Source organism: Cheilinus undulatus, linkage group 2 (assembly GCF_018320785.1).
Source record: "Cheilinus undulatus linkage group 2, ASM1832078v1, whole genome shotgun sequence".
NCBI classification, from domain to species: domain Eukaryota; kingdom Metazoa; phylum Chordata; class Actinopteri; order Labriformes; family Labridae; genus Cheilinus; species Cheilinus undulatus.
This window is the reverse complement of record NC_054866.1, coordinates 40,009,304-40,025,261: the sequence shown is the minus strand read 5'-3', so window position 1 is coordinate 40,025,261 and position 15,958 is coordinate 40,009,304. Positions and strand designations below refer to the sequence as shown.

Sequence of the window (15,958 nt, the reverse complement as noted above, 5' to 3'; positions counted from 1 at the left end):
TTAAATGGTAAAAAGTCTCAGTTTCAACATCTGATTTGTTGTTAAAGTTCTACTGAGAATAAAATATTGGTTTGTGACCTTTGTTTATCATTGCATTCTGTTTTAACCACAGTTTACACAGCGCACCAACTGTTTTAGAGTTGTGATTGTAATTGACTGTATATGAATATAGGTTTAACTATATACAGTACAGATTGATTAGTCCTTTATTAGTAGTATTGGTGCATTGGTCGCCTTGTACTAGTTGCCTGCTTTCCATACAAACTGACACTGCAGCACAGACACTCTATATTGTAATTTGTGTGCATGTGTGAAAGTGTGGTACTTAGGTGAGCCTAATGTAGCAGTGATTTGCTGAGCAGGCAGCCGCATAGCTACAATTTATTCGAAGTATTTAGATGTTATGTGCAGCATTCAATCATGCTTCAGCAGACACACATAAAGTATATAGCACATCTTCGGGATGATAGCGCTGCTGCTCACACAGGGGAATTTTCAGACATACAGTCTGACTAAATGGTGAATGGCGTCTTCCCCCTCAGTCATAAACAGATCAAACATGGACACAGAGTTTTAAAAAAATTCCCATCTGTGGGTGAAGCTATTGTAAAGGTCATCCCCGTATCCAGTTTAATTTTTGCTCTTCCTCAAGAGTTAAGATCTATAAAGTGATCAATAAATCTCTTTAAATGTCTCTGCATGGAGGCTGCATGTGATTTAGAACCCCACCACATCTGTTGCCTGCTTTCTGGTCGCCACACTGACACATCTCAACCTTCCTCTGCTCACAAATCTCAGCTCTATCACCCATCCAGCCACCTAGAAAATGTTCAGACCTTTACGATTGATTGATATCAGAACTGGTTCAAAGTCCTCAGTGAGGTTCTGATCCAGGACTGTGGGATGATTCCTGGTATGGTAAATGTGACACGTGTGATGTATGGTGGGGAACAACATGTCCTTAGGTGTGGGATTCTTCCTTTCAGGCAGTATTGATTGAAGGAAAGATGATCTGAGGAGGCCATTAGGAGGATTGAGTGGGGGGGGGGGTGGATGGGCGAGGTAGAGCTATGATGAACACCTCTCTCATCATTATGCCACATGCAGCACTGCCTACAGCATCAGCCTCACATGCAGATTCTACCGCACTCACAGGCAGCTGGACAGTAAAGTGGGATTAGTCCAGAATGTACAGCAGTGTTGTAAGACCAGTCTGCTGTTGTGTTTGTTTAGACTCTTGTTTGTTTCTATTCTGTGCCGCCATGTTGAGGGGCTGGCTCTGCATCTGCACTAATGCACACATGACTGCACTCTGCTGATGGGTGGGGCTCTGTCACAATGAGCACAAGGAGACACAGTAATGGCACACGCACAGAAGCACACTGAATTTTTATGATGTCTCCCAGTATCTTCCTGGTCCAGGCTTGTGGATTGGTGTCTTGGGAGGGGTGCTGAATACAGTAAACTGGGCTATCTACAGCCGTTGTAAACACCTCCTTTCCCACCGCCTGCCTGTCCTGTAGTACAGTGTGGTGGAGCTTGCTTGCACTTTGGGCTCATCAGATCAAACCAGATAAAAGCTGCTCAACTCCAGCCGAGAGCTTAATTAAAACAGCTCTGCCATCGCAGAGTGACACCTTTTACAAGCTCCTAACGGCTCTGTGCTTGCTGTTACAGCCAATCCAATTATAGACTAAAACAATAAAATAGATACAGAAGGAGCTGCAGCAAATAGGCGGGTGTAAAGAAAAAGAGGGAAAAGCTATTAAAGATTATATGAAGATTCGCTCGGTGGACTGCAGAACTAGGCTTCAGGGGTTTCATTTTCACCAGAGATGCTTGTGTAAGTAGCTTCCATATGTGTGTGAGAGAGAATTTGCACAGTCTCTGAGGAAATCCAGCCCAGTTCCCTCAGTCTGGACACCGTTCAGCAGCATCCTGAGGATTATCTTTCCCTGTGGAAGGTCACTACCTCAATGTCATCAGGCCAGAGCTTACACAAATATGAAGGCGCACACATTCATACTCACAAACAAACTGCCCAATTACTTTTATTTCAGATGCAGCTGTTTTTCTGTAATAGCTTCTAACATGACTTCTCTTTTAATGACATTATCTCTCCGGTGCATCAGTGCATCACAGCTGAACTTGTCATAGATATAACACAGAAACAGCCCCATGAGAACATAGTGGGGGTTATATGTGTTAACCATAACACTGCAGGTGAGAAAGATATGGTGAAGAGGATAAATGATGCAATATAAAGACATGGTGTGAGGTGATGTATAAGGGGAATGAAATAGGCTTTGTGATATGGTTATTTTGTGTGCATGTAAAGAAAATGTTTCTGCAAATAAATGATTCTTTAAATGATAATACGTAATGATACTTGTTGATGAGAGTCCAAGCGTTTAACTCATTTCCAGTGTTTTACACAATGATAAATTAAAGTGAATTTTTACCCTGTGGGGTACAAGAGTTAAATTTACACCCTGAGCCAAAGGGAAACCATGTCCAACTTTTTTACAGCACTTTTTTGTTGAAAGGGTTAGGGTTGAAAGGGTTGAAAAAACTAGTGTATCTTGTAAGGGTGTGTGTGATTAGATGGCTAAACAATTATAGTCACATCCTTCATAGGAATGCATGCTATAAGCCAGTCAAATGGTTGTTCAGATCCCTTTATAGTTGTTGGTGGGATTAAGACTTGGTTAGAGTAATTGTTAACATTAATAAAATCATTTTAGGCCCACACTCCTGGTCAAACTGTAACAGCAGCTGGTCATCGTTGAAGTATGAAGTTCAGAAGGCTGGCTCAGACTTCCCAAATTCAGACAGATTTTGGCCTGACTGCAACATTGCAGGTCATCGTCAAAACTCTGGTGCGTTCCTTGGCATCTGGAACTACAAACGGTCTTGTAGTGTCTAATAATTAACAGCTCATCCAAGACATCTGTTATGTTTTTATCAATTTAGGTTCTCAATCCCAGTCATATGTTCTATTTAAAATACTTTGCAGCCTCCTGCAACTAGTAGCTCCTGTAGGTTAATGGCTACTGCCATGTCGCCATAATGCTCTACTGTCTAGATGTAAGCAAGCTCAGTGTACAAATCACAGTATAGCTGCAGACCATGTCAAGTTAAATTGGTGTATAACTACTCAACCACACTGAAGCAATGAGTGACCATATAAAGTACAGGCATGTGTTTGTTAACCTGCAAGGAAGATTTAAGGCCGGTGGTGTTAGCACTGCTGACGTAAGCATCATATAGCTAACTAATTTGTTTTCCATTGACACCGTAATACAGTATATTAAAAAAGTCCTAAGTTTTAAATATTTTCTGATCTTGTCGAACAAACATGATTAAATTTTATATTTAACCAGATTTGAGTGTAATGTCTTGGAGCATCCGTAGTTTCCAGTCTTAATGAGATGACTGTGTAAAATGTAAAAATATCTGTAAAAATATCTGTGAAAGCCGCAAAGCAAACTTTGCTCTTACTGTTTAAAAAAAAAAAAAAAACATTATTTAGCTTTAAATATGCTTCCTCAGCCACTTCTTTGCACAGCACTACTACACTCCCCATCAAAAATTCCTGCAGCTTCCATAGCATATTATCTATCATGCCAATATAGCACTGATGCAATAGGACACTAAGAGAGAAGACATTAACAGGAGACATTTGCCTGTCTGCCTGAGTGCACCACTTCCTCTCCTCTTCTTCTTCTCACCTTACTTCCTCTCTTCCCTTCCTTTGCCCGATGCAGGAACAGACCCACCTGCTCCATCATAACGCCTCACTACCTCTGTCTGTGCTGCTGTCTCTGTGCTGGAATTGGCAGGAAATCAATCCTGCTCTCATCTACAACCCCCTCCCACCTTCACCTCCCCACCACCACCCACTTCTCCTTCTTCTTCTTCTCTTTCCTTCACGTCTTACTCCCCCTCCCGGCTGTAAAGTGTCCATCCTGGACCGAGCACAAGCATCAGCACAACATCATGGCTTATCAGAGCCGGCACAAAAGCCCATGGGCACATTGTTCTTCAGTATCAGCCAGCTCCAGTTTCGGTGCACTGTCTGCGTCTGCCAAGCCCCGGAAACACATTCATGACAGTAAACAAGACAACAGAATGAGAAGTGGAGTGGCCACCAAAAATCATTCTGGGGCAAAATGCATCTTTAATTGTCACCACTGTTAATTACAGAGTGCTATGAGAATTGGAAAAGATAGAGAGGACAATACAGCACATCATTATTTATTATGCAAATGTATTCCATTTTAGACACAATTAAGTGATTAGAAAGCTGTCGCTCTCTGCTCTCTTTCTTCTCCTTGTCCTTACTTGTCTTTTTCTTTGCTTTTCAGCATATTACTGTAATGAAGCCATTACTTCTTCAAGTGAATTTTAATGAGTTTTTAACTAACATTTTAATGAGCTATACATTACCATAAAGCATGGATTGGACCAAATTGAATTGTGTGTGCGTTGATGTGTATATGTGTGTTGGTATTGTTAAAGGGTGTAAAGGAAAGAGGTTCATTAAGAGTTAATTATATTGTTTCTCAGGAGTGGCAGCACATATTTTTTCTGGCTCGGCCGGCAGAATTGCCCACTGTGGTCCTCCTGTCATTACTGTGCCGCCCAGGGGCTTGTTAGGCCAAATTAGGGGTGCTGTTTGAAAAATGAGCTTTGAACGAGGCCGCTGTTTAAATAAGGATGTTTGTTTAGGGTTATGTACTTAATCCAAGGTAGAAGCTCAGTATGTGGTATGAGTTTGATGGAATGTGTTCCATTCATTTACAGTCAGGCTCTATCTATTGCACTTTTGTACTCCTCTCTTCACTTTGACCTTGAATCAGGCATCCTCTCTCCCCCTGTTGTGTCGGGTTATGTCTTCACTCTTTTCTTCCTGCGTTCTCACTCTAGCACACACCTCTTTTCTTCCACCTAAGGCTCTATTAAAGATTCACATTTCATCCCATATCACCACCAGTGATTTCCCCCACTATAGTATCACTGCTGGCCATATGATTCTCTTTACCTTCACTCTTTTCCATATTTCCTGCATCTTATCTGCAGAAGTGACAGTGTTATTTACAATCCCTTAGCTCTGGATTTGGAGATAGGGAGAATAGTGGTGGAGATTGTATCATGCTTGGCCATGGTCTATGGAGAATGATAGGCTGGTGTGCATGCGTATGACTTCATCTGCGAAAAGCTCATCTGCAGTCGGCTCAGAGAGAAAACCTGACGAGCTGGTGAAAGTGAGTGAAGGGGCAAGATCCAGTGCATGGGAACAGGCTGTGAGATTGGAAAAAAATTACAATGAGAGGACATAAGACAAAGAAAGAAAGAGGATGACCCCTTATGGTGATGGGAGAGAATAAGATGGACAGAGAGGGATGGTGATGAGTTGTGCTAATGATGAGAGTCTAGGCTCAGTTCTCCGAGGAGGCGCAGCCTTGGGCAGCACCAGACGGCCATATTTTTGCAGCTGTTTCCCCGATCTGACCTGCAACCTCTCAGTAGAGGAATATGTGTGAACCTGCTGCTTGCCTGCATGCTGAGGGGGTAATTTCTGCATCTGGATGAGGGGGCAAAGGCCAGCTCTGGCCAGTGGGAGGGCAAATGAGTGAAACAGGGATGAAGAAGAAGCTTGCATCCAGAAAAATGGAGCACATCTCCTTTCACAGTGTGACATTTTACAATGTGGCATTAACCTTCTCCTGCCTTCAGCTTCAACACTAATACAAAACATCAATGACAGCACAGAGAGTGGCTTTGGTATGTTTTGTCAAGTGACATATATATTGTCTCTCTTCTCTTAGGGTAGAATTGAAAATGGCGTTATTGTAATAGCACTCTGCCGGATGAAGCGCGAAAAGCACTCGAATGAAATGATATTATAGCTTGGAGCTACCTCTCAAAAGTTCTCTCAGTGTATGTGTATGTGCATGGTTTATTTTCTAATCAGAGTGTTGGTAGAAGGTGGTGGGTCTGGGCGCCAGGGTATGGCCCGGGGCTTCTGGCTGTTGTAATCGCTCTCTCTGTTTCTTAAACCCTGACCCAGGAGAATATCTATAAAAGCACGGAAGGTCTTTTCCTCTGGTAAAAGGAGGGAAAAGTAATAAAAACTACACAAACATACACAAACATTCAAATTTGCGGTATTACAAAAAGATACCAAGCCCTGCAGCTTGTCTCTGTCTGTCTGGATTGTGTGTGTGGGTTTTTGTGTGCATGGTGTCTATCAAAGTGATGTGAATGTCAAAACACAAGAAAAAAAAAAAAAAAACCATCTCCGACATGAGTCTGTGGTGTTGTGGCAGCAAACGCAACCTTTGTTAACCAGAGCTAGGTACGCTCCTGTAGGTGAATGCATTTGTCAGCACTTATCTCAGTATGCAGGCCGGACGCTTCAGTCAAGGCTCCCCACTAATCTTCCCGACAAGGTGTGTCACCCTCCTGTGAGTAATATCTTGGGTGGGAGAAGAGGGTGCACTATACAAAAAATCTCTCCTCATGCTGTCCTTGCACTGCCACCTCAGTGTTATGATGCTGCACTGTCATGTATCCGCAACAGAATGTAATTTTTTCGTCTACTGAGTCTATTGTAGCACAGGGGACTGGAAGTGTAATACAAAATTACAAAGTCTGAAACACCTACAGAGCTTGAAACAAACTTCCATGAACCAATACATTTTTATGTTTCATTAAACAAATCAAGATTAGCAAAACACTTTTACACATGAATGATTTACATTTTACAAAACAAATGTCCAACACAGAATCAGAAGTATGAAACACACAAAACTGTCAGAGTCTGATACAAAATGTCAAAGTCTGTAGTGCTTTTAATAAGTCTGAAACACTTTTACAAAGTCTGAAACTGTTTTAAAAAGTCTGAAACACTTTTACAAAGTCTGAAACTTTTAAAAAGTCTGAAACCCTTTCATAAAGTCTGAAACACTTTTACAAAGTCTGAAACTGTTTTAAAAAGTCTGAAACACTTGTAAAGTAAAAAAGTAAGAGTGAAAGTAAGAGATACTTTTACAAAACTTAAAACAAATTAACAAATCTGGAATTGCAAAGTTTGAAACAATTTTACAAAAGTTTGAAACAAATAAAAAGGCTGATCCAAAATTATAAAATCTAAAACACTTTTAGCATGAATGAAACAAATCTAAGACTTAAAAACAACATTCAAAACCTTGAATTTGCATTTTACAAAAGAAATGTACAAAAGACAAAACTCTTTTACACAAGCTGAGTAAAATTTTAAGTTGTCAAACACTTTAGAGACTGCTGCACCAAATTTACAAACAAGTTTTAAGTTCTGTAAAAGTGTTTCAGACTTTGCAATTTTGTATCAGACTTTGTTAATTTTTGTTTACTTTTTGTAAAACTGTTTTAGACTCTGAACTGTGTATCAGATTTAATTAATTAGTTTCAAGTTTAGTGAAGAGTTTCAGTGTTTGTGATTTTGTATTGGATATTTTGTGAATTTGTTTTGTAAACTGTGAATTTGTTTTCTCATTTATAATGTTTTTTTTTTTTTTTTGCAAATGTAAATTTGTTTTATGAAATGTAAAAATGTTTTGGCTGATGTAAATTTGTGCTAAGCTTTGTTAAAGTTTTTCAGACTTTGTCATTTTGTTTTGCACTTCCAAGCCACTGTATCATAGAGAAGAACATGCATAGTATAGTGGACCTCCCCTAACAGAAGCTGGCGCAGGCCTCTCCTGCCAGTGTAGGACAATCTGGTTTACAAAACAACTGCGTGGGTGTCTCCTTTGTGTTTTCTTTTGGCAAAGACCTCCACTCTCAACCCCGTGGCTGTTTTGTAGCACAACTTTGCAACCTGACTCCCTCCCCTTCAAGTTTGAGGAGTTGAATCAGTGCCAGCTGAATGAGCTGCAAATTTGCCATGCTTTGCCCCCTGCCTGATGCTCCTTCATACAAATCAGCCCACTCCTCTGATAGTTAGGAAATAAATAAATAAGATACAAGAGGCAAAAGCAGATTAATATTATTCAGATATGAGTTCTTTATAGCCTGCAGTCAGATTGACAGATGTAGCACTTGCCAACAGAGGGGTGTAAATGTAAAAAAATATATAAATATTAATAAGGCGGTGTGCATGAAGGCAGAGTTTGGGGCCTGCTGGAACTCCATGGGAGGTGAGATATTTTCAGTAGAAGAAGAGCTGCATGTTTCAGGGGGATAGAAAGGCAATTACCTTACGTCTGTTGGCTTTTTCGGGCCCTGAATGCCTACAGGGCCGCAAGGCTGGCTGGTGCTCCGTGTCTGACAGCAAATACGCAGACCCGCTTAATGATACACACATATCAGATGCACCTCACATAGGTTAATGGTGAATGCAGTAATATTTTGATTTTTATATGGGAGTATTTACTTGCCTTATGATCCCCGACATAGTGTAGTCCAGTGCGTGGAGGTGCCTGCAGGCAACAATAACAGAGATACATGCCTGTACTTTAATGAGGGCAGGTAAACTTTACAGTGATGAATATATGAGTTGTGTGTATTCTTTAATTGTAGGAGGCTGGCCTTGATGGCAGCAGCCTTGTTTGGATTAAATAGTGGACTAAAGAGTATTTTGAACTGACCACTCCTCTCATTTACTGAGTGAGTGTATCTGTTCTTGGTATTAGCAAGGCCTGAACCAACACATGGGGCATAATCCCTTCGCTGGAGCTCTTATCTGTTTGTTTGCTTGTAGCTGTTTGTAAGTCCATGTTTATCTCACTTTCAACAAGTGTGTATTTCATTTTATTTGCTTTAGTGAGTGGCTATTCTGTTTGCATTTTCTGTTTCTACATTTTGTGTGTTTATTTTGATTGCAGTGCAGGAGAGCATTTACTGTGACGCACGTTGCAATATTTGATTAGATGAGCATGGGACATGATGCACCTAATGTGTGTTTCTTTTGTCACTGTTCTGTTTCAGAGGAAATTGATTCTGACTAAATCCCATGGGTGTTAGCAATGAATGGAGGCGAGCAATTAAATCCAATGTGATCTTGGAAACAACAGGCAGCATATAGTCCCAACCAGGCTATGATTTTAAACAGCAGGACCTCCGTTTGTAATGCAAATACACAGAGCACAGTGGTGATGCTGACCTGCCCAACCCTACACAGAGGGTCGGCCACTCTAGAGCTGGCTAATTACCTTAGCTTTTTAGATTAGAGGGCAGCCCTGCATGAAAGACAGAAAACCTCTACTTCTACCTATTCTGTATTCTCTCCTATTACCCCTGTGTAAAGGTTTCATTTGAATTCATGTCACACAAAAGTCCCACTCTGTACCCCAGTGCATCCCCAGGATAATTGGGTTGAAAGCTTCCTCTCTGCCTACACCCGCTTCCCCTTGGTCTAAATAAATAAATAAATAAGAAGACAATGGCTGCTCTGCTTTCTGTAGAGAGGGTTCGAAGAGTGAATGAAGAGATGAGAGAAGCCTGGAGCGAAGGGACCAGTTATCCCCTCTTATAATCCCAGCATTCCCTGCCATTGTCCCCAGCACTGTGTGGAATTTACATAAGGACCTGTGGTGCTGCCCTTAATTTAGCCCTCCTCAAGCATCTTCAAACATCCTCCAACAAGCTCAGTCCTTTTATCCTTCAGAGGAATTACGCAGCTCTTACTGGATGGACAGACTCTACTGTAGCTGAAATTCCTTATGTGCTTCTCTGCAGATTAGATTTATGTACATCAAATAACGGAAGATGTGTTTGAGTGCACACAGCAGGAGAGGCAGCATCCATTTGCATTAGGCATTATTCACTCACTGATATTGAAGACCAATCCTGCTCTTTACAGATGTATTTAGAATGCTTGTGCTTTCTCATTTGCTTATATGCTCTTACATGTGTTTGAGTCTCACACTAGCTCTCTTTGTTTAATAATGAGCTGGTGTTGTGTGTTTAACTGAACACTATGCAGAGTGAAAGGCTATCTATGTGATGAAAGGCCTACCTGGGGGTGATTAGATACAAGGCCACAGTTGTTCACCAGACCACCCACTGTTTTTGTGTGTTAGTCTAAATCTAAATGTGTGCTCATGCCAGTAAAGTGAAGCAGTGTAACACCAGTGTGAGCTCTCACATGTGAGTGACACCAGGCTTCAGGGCATTCTGTTTCTGTTTGTTCTGCTACCTCCACAGGGACCTCCATTAACTCCAATTAGCTTTCACTTGTGCTCGCCTTGTCAGATGAAGCTGCACATCCCATTTCAATTGGCAGGATGAAAGCTGCACACATTCATGCAGTGTTGTGCACACAACTTACATCATACAAAAAGTTTTTTTTTTTTTTTTGTTTTTGTTTTTTTAATAGTGATTTTCAACTCTAAGCAAGTTGACTTCAAACAGAGAGAACTGCAGTACACATCCTGAACTTTTTTCTTCCTCTTTCCCTATAGTGCTGCGAGATGACTTCAGACAAAACCCGACAGACGTGGTGGTGGCAGCAGGAGAGCCAGCAATCCTGGAGTGTGTTCCTCCCAGAGGCCATCCTGAACCCACCATCTACTGGAAGAAAGACAAAGTGCGGATAGACGACAAGGATGACAGGATCACTGTGAGTACTAATACCATCTGTTCTGATCTGCTGGGAACTTTACTGTTAGTGTGTGAGCCATTAGAAAAAAAAGCTTTTGTTTTTCTAATGTAATGCCATTGAACATGTTTGTAGCAGTCAGGGGTTGCATTGTAACCAGCAATTATTGTTCAGGATGTACTTCATTACTCCAGGGAAATGAAGGGGAAGAGGGAAAATATATTGTTTGTTTTTTCATGTATTTATTAATTGTAGATCCGTGGAGGAAAACTAATGATCTCCAACACAAGAAAGAGCGATGCGGGCATGTACATCTGTGTGGGTACCAACATGGTCGGAGAGAGGGACAGCGAGACAGCACAAGTCACTGTGTTTGGTAAGATTGATTTCTCCATTATTCTGAAACACAATTTGTCTGTACAGTGATGTAACAGAGGAACCTTGATGTTCCTTTAGTCATGCATAACTTTTTGCAAAGACCTATAGAGGTCCATCCATCCATCATCTATAGGCTACACATATCCTGTTTAGGGTCCCAGGTGCTAGAGCCGGTCAGTGGGCAAAAGGCAGGGTACACTCTGGACTGGTCGCCAGTCAGTTGCAGTGCTGATGTTTAGGTTCTTTGCAGAGGACCCAGATCTATCTCACTGACCTCCAGCCTTGCTTATTGTAACTGGAAATCTCTCTCTTTAAAGTGATTCAGATAATTTTGCTCAGTTCAGTAGAGCTGGTTGTTCAACTCTGAAACAGCTTGTCATTTTCTACCAGTTTGGATTTTTATTTGTGAACTAAATAACGGCAGAGGAGGAAGGAAAGGAAACTGGCACTCAAACAAGAACTAACTATAGTGGCTAACATTAAAGAGCTGTTTCGTAGCAATTACATATTGAAGCAGATCAGCTAGTCTCTTACACTGAATTAGACTCTTCAAGACTATTGTTTCCCTTCATCTGGCTACATGATGGTTGATGCTAGGAGGTCTGCAGGGCTGAGTAATTTGTGATATTGATAGACTCCAAGCTAGGTAAATCTGTAAGATAACTAAAAACTAGAAAAGCACTTGGGGAGCGCAGACCTCCGCCATTAGCCCTATCTCCCAATAGTAAAAAATCCTTTTAAAACTTCCTGGATCCAGATGGTGATTCGGATCACTCCCAAAATCTAATCAGTTCCTCCTTGTGCTATTTCTGACATTTTCTGAAAATTTCATCAAAATCCGTTCATGACTTTTTGAGTTATGTTTCTAACAAACAAACAAACAAACCCTGCCAATCACATAACATCCTTGGAGGAGGTAATAATTGTTTTGTAGAGTGTAAGAATCTTATTTAATGTCTATGGAAATTTTCTGATGACAAGTGCAGCGTGGAGGTCCATTTCAGTTAAAACTTTCCTGCATTCCTATTCATTCCTAATGGCTGTCCCCCACTACCTGACCCCAAAGAGATATTCTGGATCATGTTATTGCAAACAACCTATAGAGGCAAACAACCAGGCACACTTGCACTAGTTCACCTGACAAGCATGTCTTTGGTCTGTGGGACAAAGCTGGAGTACCCAGAGAGAACCAAAACATGAGATCATACAAACTCATAAACTCATACAAACTATATGCTAATGGTGTTGTAATGATCATACGAGAGGTCCCTGGTTATCATTTGGTGATAGTAAACAGACACTTATTGAGAGAAATTGTTTAGTTGAAGATGAAATCAGAGAGGATCAGTCCGAAAAATAAATGAGAACATGTCCTGTATTTTGACATACATGCACAAACCTCCTGCATTACATTATATAACTCTTCTATTTTTATCTTTTCTGCTCATCTTGCAGAGAGACCAACCTTCCTCCGCAGGCCCATCAACCAGGTGGTGCTGGAAGAGGAGACTGTGGAGTTCCGCTGCCAGGTACAAGGAGACCCTCAGCCAAATGTCCGCTGGAGGAAAGATGACATTGATGTTCCTCGTGGAAGGTATGCACATTTACTAATTACATAGCATTCCTAAAAAGTGTTTTTTTCCTACAAAGTAGAACAGTTCCCAGAAATAGTATTGAAAAAAAGTTCACCCTGCCTGTCTTACTGCATATAAACACCCATTTTGAGTTAGATGGAATGTCTCTGCATACCAGCACAATTGTGTAATACTTGTGTGACAGGCTGCAACAATGCAAAGGAGGTATAGAGGCATGATGTCAACGTGAGTGACTGTTTCTAAATAATGATAGCTCACTGTGCAGACTCTCACCTGGCTTGGCTGCCAGCAGAGGATATTATTAGCTCTATTAGGCCGTACCAATGACTGTATATAAAAATAGACAGAACACCTTCATATCCACATGTTGCACAATTGTGAAGCCAAAGTGACAGTTATGGCATTTTGCATTGGTGACATTACTGGGAGGTAAAGATGGACACAAATGTTACTTACTGTGAATAATATATAACAGCAGCTTGTTCTGAATACACAGGAAAACAATTTAGAAATGATATTGCATGGATAAATGAATCAAGATCTTGATTTTTCTACGATTAATCATGCATCCTACTGTATGTTTCATTGCCTTTATGCCTCAGAGGACTATGACAAGATACAGCAGAGTCTCATGTCAAAAAAAGAGGCCAGTATTTGGCCAAACGGATATTGAGCTATACAATTAAAACTGAGTGATAGTTTGGTGGGCAGGAAGGCTTAAAGGTAGACAGAAAAGAATAGGCTGACATTTAGAGCGAGAGAATGACAGGAGATATAAAGAGACAAAAGAGCAGCTGACGTGGTGTCTGTACAGGTGCAGCTGTTCAGGTAGAATCTTGGCACCATACCTGAAAGATGATCACTCCTTCTCTTACACATTTAACCCTCATCACTCTGTGTAGCCTGGCTGATATGACACATCCATGCACCCACAGTATCAAAAACCAAGCCTGATGAAAGAGAGCACTGAAACTCTGTAATTTACTGATAAATGCTGGAACAGAGGCCAGCTCCAGTCTGTCTCACATCCTGTAAAAAAGCCACTGATGACATAGCGATACTGTTCCCATCAGGTCCTGTGCGTGTGCGTTTGCCTGTTGCTTCACTCTGAGTCATTGGACCCACAGTCAACAGCAGTGTCATTGTCAGGAGTGGACTTCAAAGAGGCCGGCACTCTCTCCCCAGCCAACAGACTAGTCACACACTCTTTGGATCACCTCATAAAAATATACACTTAAAGGACCTGACATCTCTCAAGGCTAGCCGCAGAGTGAAGTGTGGGCGGCTTGTTTGTGTCCGATAAGGATTTGGTTCACTGGGCAGTGGGATGCGAGTGCGGTGCCAAAGTAAACACATAAAAGTATTTCACTCATGTCTGTGATATGGAGTTGGCTCTAAAAGTGGCTTCATTTTGAACTCTAATTAACAGATTTATAACAGGGTAGGATGAGTGTCATGTGCCTGAGTCTTTACTTGCATATTCTCTGTTTGAAGTTCAGCCTTATTTGGATGAGTAAAAAATAACAACAAAAAAGACGCTACCAAATTTAATAAGCTTTTAATATTGCAGTTCTTCTAATTACAACATGAGAGCTTTTGTTTCCACGCTTTATTTAATTCTCCAGTTTTGCTTTGAAGCAGAAAGCAAGCGTGAAGAGTGTGATAGTCTAATTCTGACATTTTCATGCTGTGCCAAATAGAAGGCTTCTCATATTGTTAAGTGACAGAGCTGTTCCTGCTTTCTGTACTGCTTATCCTCATTTAATAAACTTCAAATAGCTCTTCTCTTTGATTGACAGTAGAATTGTTTAAAAGCCTATAAAATAGTTAACAGGTTAATAACTAGAGAAGAAGAAGAGAAAGAAAGCTACTCCAGCACAGCCATTGTTTTATGACACTGTGTTGACTATAGCTGTATCAGTTTTGGTCTTCACTGCAGGAATAAAGATAACTAGAGATAAAACTCTTTTTATTCAGTGGGGAGCGGTCTTTGTTTGCTCTTCATCCACAAAGGTTACACTGTCCTTATTATTATGATAAGCTGTTAAAAGAGAGAGACTTAGCAAGGCCGCTCCCTCTTCACCATCAAATACTTTAACTATGCTTTGCTGCTCCTTTCATACCCTTTGTGCTTGATTATGTCCTTCTGTAGGTGTTTGTGTGGGCGCATCTTCTATACTAGGAAGATGAAGCCTCAGCTGAGTAAACAGGTCTTAAATATGCTCAGTTTCTCCAGTAGCCTCTCAGGCAAACACACATGCACCCACTGACACACAGGCATGAAGCGTGCCAGGATGGCACTGGCTTCAGTCTCTCTGGGGCAGAGGAGGAGATAGAGACAACAGAGGGATGGTTTCAATTAGAGAACAAAGACAATGATCCTTTTTTTCTGCCTCTGTGTTGGTTGTGTGGGTGTTTTATTGTGGTTGTGGAACCACAACTGAAATCACCTAACAGGTCTGTTTACTCAAGGACACTGGTCCACAGGCTTTACTACAACACTGTGATGAAAATCTCACTTTAATGTATATATATGGTTTGCATCACAATACAGAAGCTTTAGGGGTATAAATAAGAAAACATGAAATTTAGAATCTTTCGACCAAAATGTCTTCATTATTAAAATAAGACAACATCTACGTTATAAATATATTTTATTTGAGTAGTAACTACCTCAAACATTTCCAGCAGTTTGCAATGTCACATAAGTCCTTGAAGAGGGGGTGTTATACTTTTCAGATTTTTAAAACATAAATATAAAGTCATAATGTTGGGTGTCCATACTCCATGTATGCAAATTTTCAAACCGTAAGATAAACGTATGTAGCAGTAATCTTGGAATTAGAGTTTAAGTAGACTGTAAACTGAGATCTTCCCGAGACGAGATTTCAGTGGAGTGAACTGATGAGGTCATTGCAATAGGATCTCCTGACTGGTTCATCCGTGCTGCTGGCAAAGCGGAACCGCCCCCACAAGGCCTTTTAGCCATTTAGCCATTTGGTAACACAGTAGTTAAACACTTACCAAAGAGACACGTCTTGCTCTATCCTTCCCTGCTGCTGGTTTTCTTCCCCCTCTCTCTCCAAACTATCAGGATCAGACTCTGGGTCTAACACGTACGGACGTATATCAAAATTTGCCATATTTTACTCAGTCGGACCGGTTCATTCAAAGTTTATAAGTAGCCACAAACATAGACATGGAGGGGGTGGGAAATCGGAGGAAAACAGGTCCGTCTGTGTGTGTGTGTGTGTGGGGGGGGGTTGAAGAGACAGCAGCGAAAACGAGGCATTTCAGACGGAGATTAAAATAAGGGTTTTTCAGAATGCCAGTGTGAGAAACGAGGAGTTTTTTGAGCTGTAAACCATGCGATGCTACTACATGGGTATCAGAGAGATGG

The 15,958-nt window shown here is 41.0% G+C and overlaps 1 protein-coding gene across 17 annotated transcripts in view; it reads left to right on the top strand.

Moving 5' to 3' along the window:
• The window catches only part of robo2 (roundabout, axon guidance receptor, homolog 2 (Drosophila)), a 438,879-nt gene that overhangs the window by 349,114 nt on the left and 73,807 nt on the right, over window positions 1-15,958 (top strand). For all 17 annotated transcript variants that reach the window (XM_041802876.1, XM_041802995.1, XM_041802980.1 and 14 more), the window contains 3 exons: window positions 10,449-10,606; window positions 10,841-10,961; window positions 12,419-12,557. In XM_041802876.1, coding sequence (XP_041658810.1) covers window positions 10,449-10,606; window positions 10,841-10,961; window positions 12,419-12,557 — 418 coding nt within the window. The remainder of the gene's footprint in view (window positions 1-10,448; window positions 10,607-10,840; window positions 10,962-12,418; window positions 12,558-15,958) is intronic.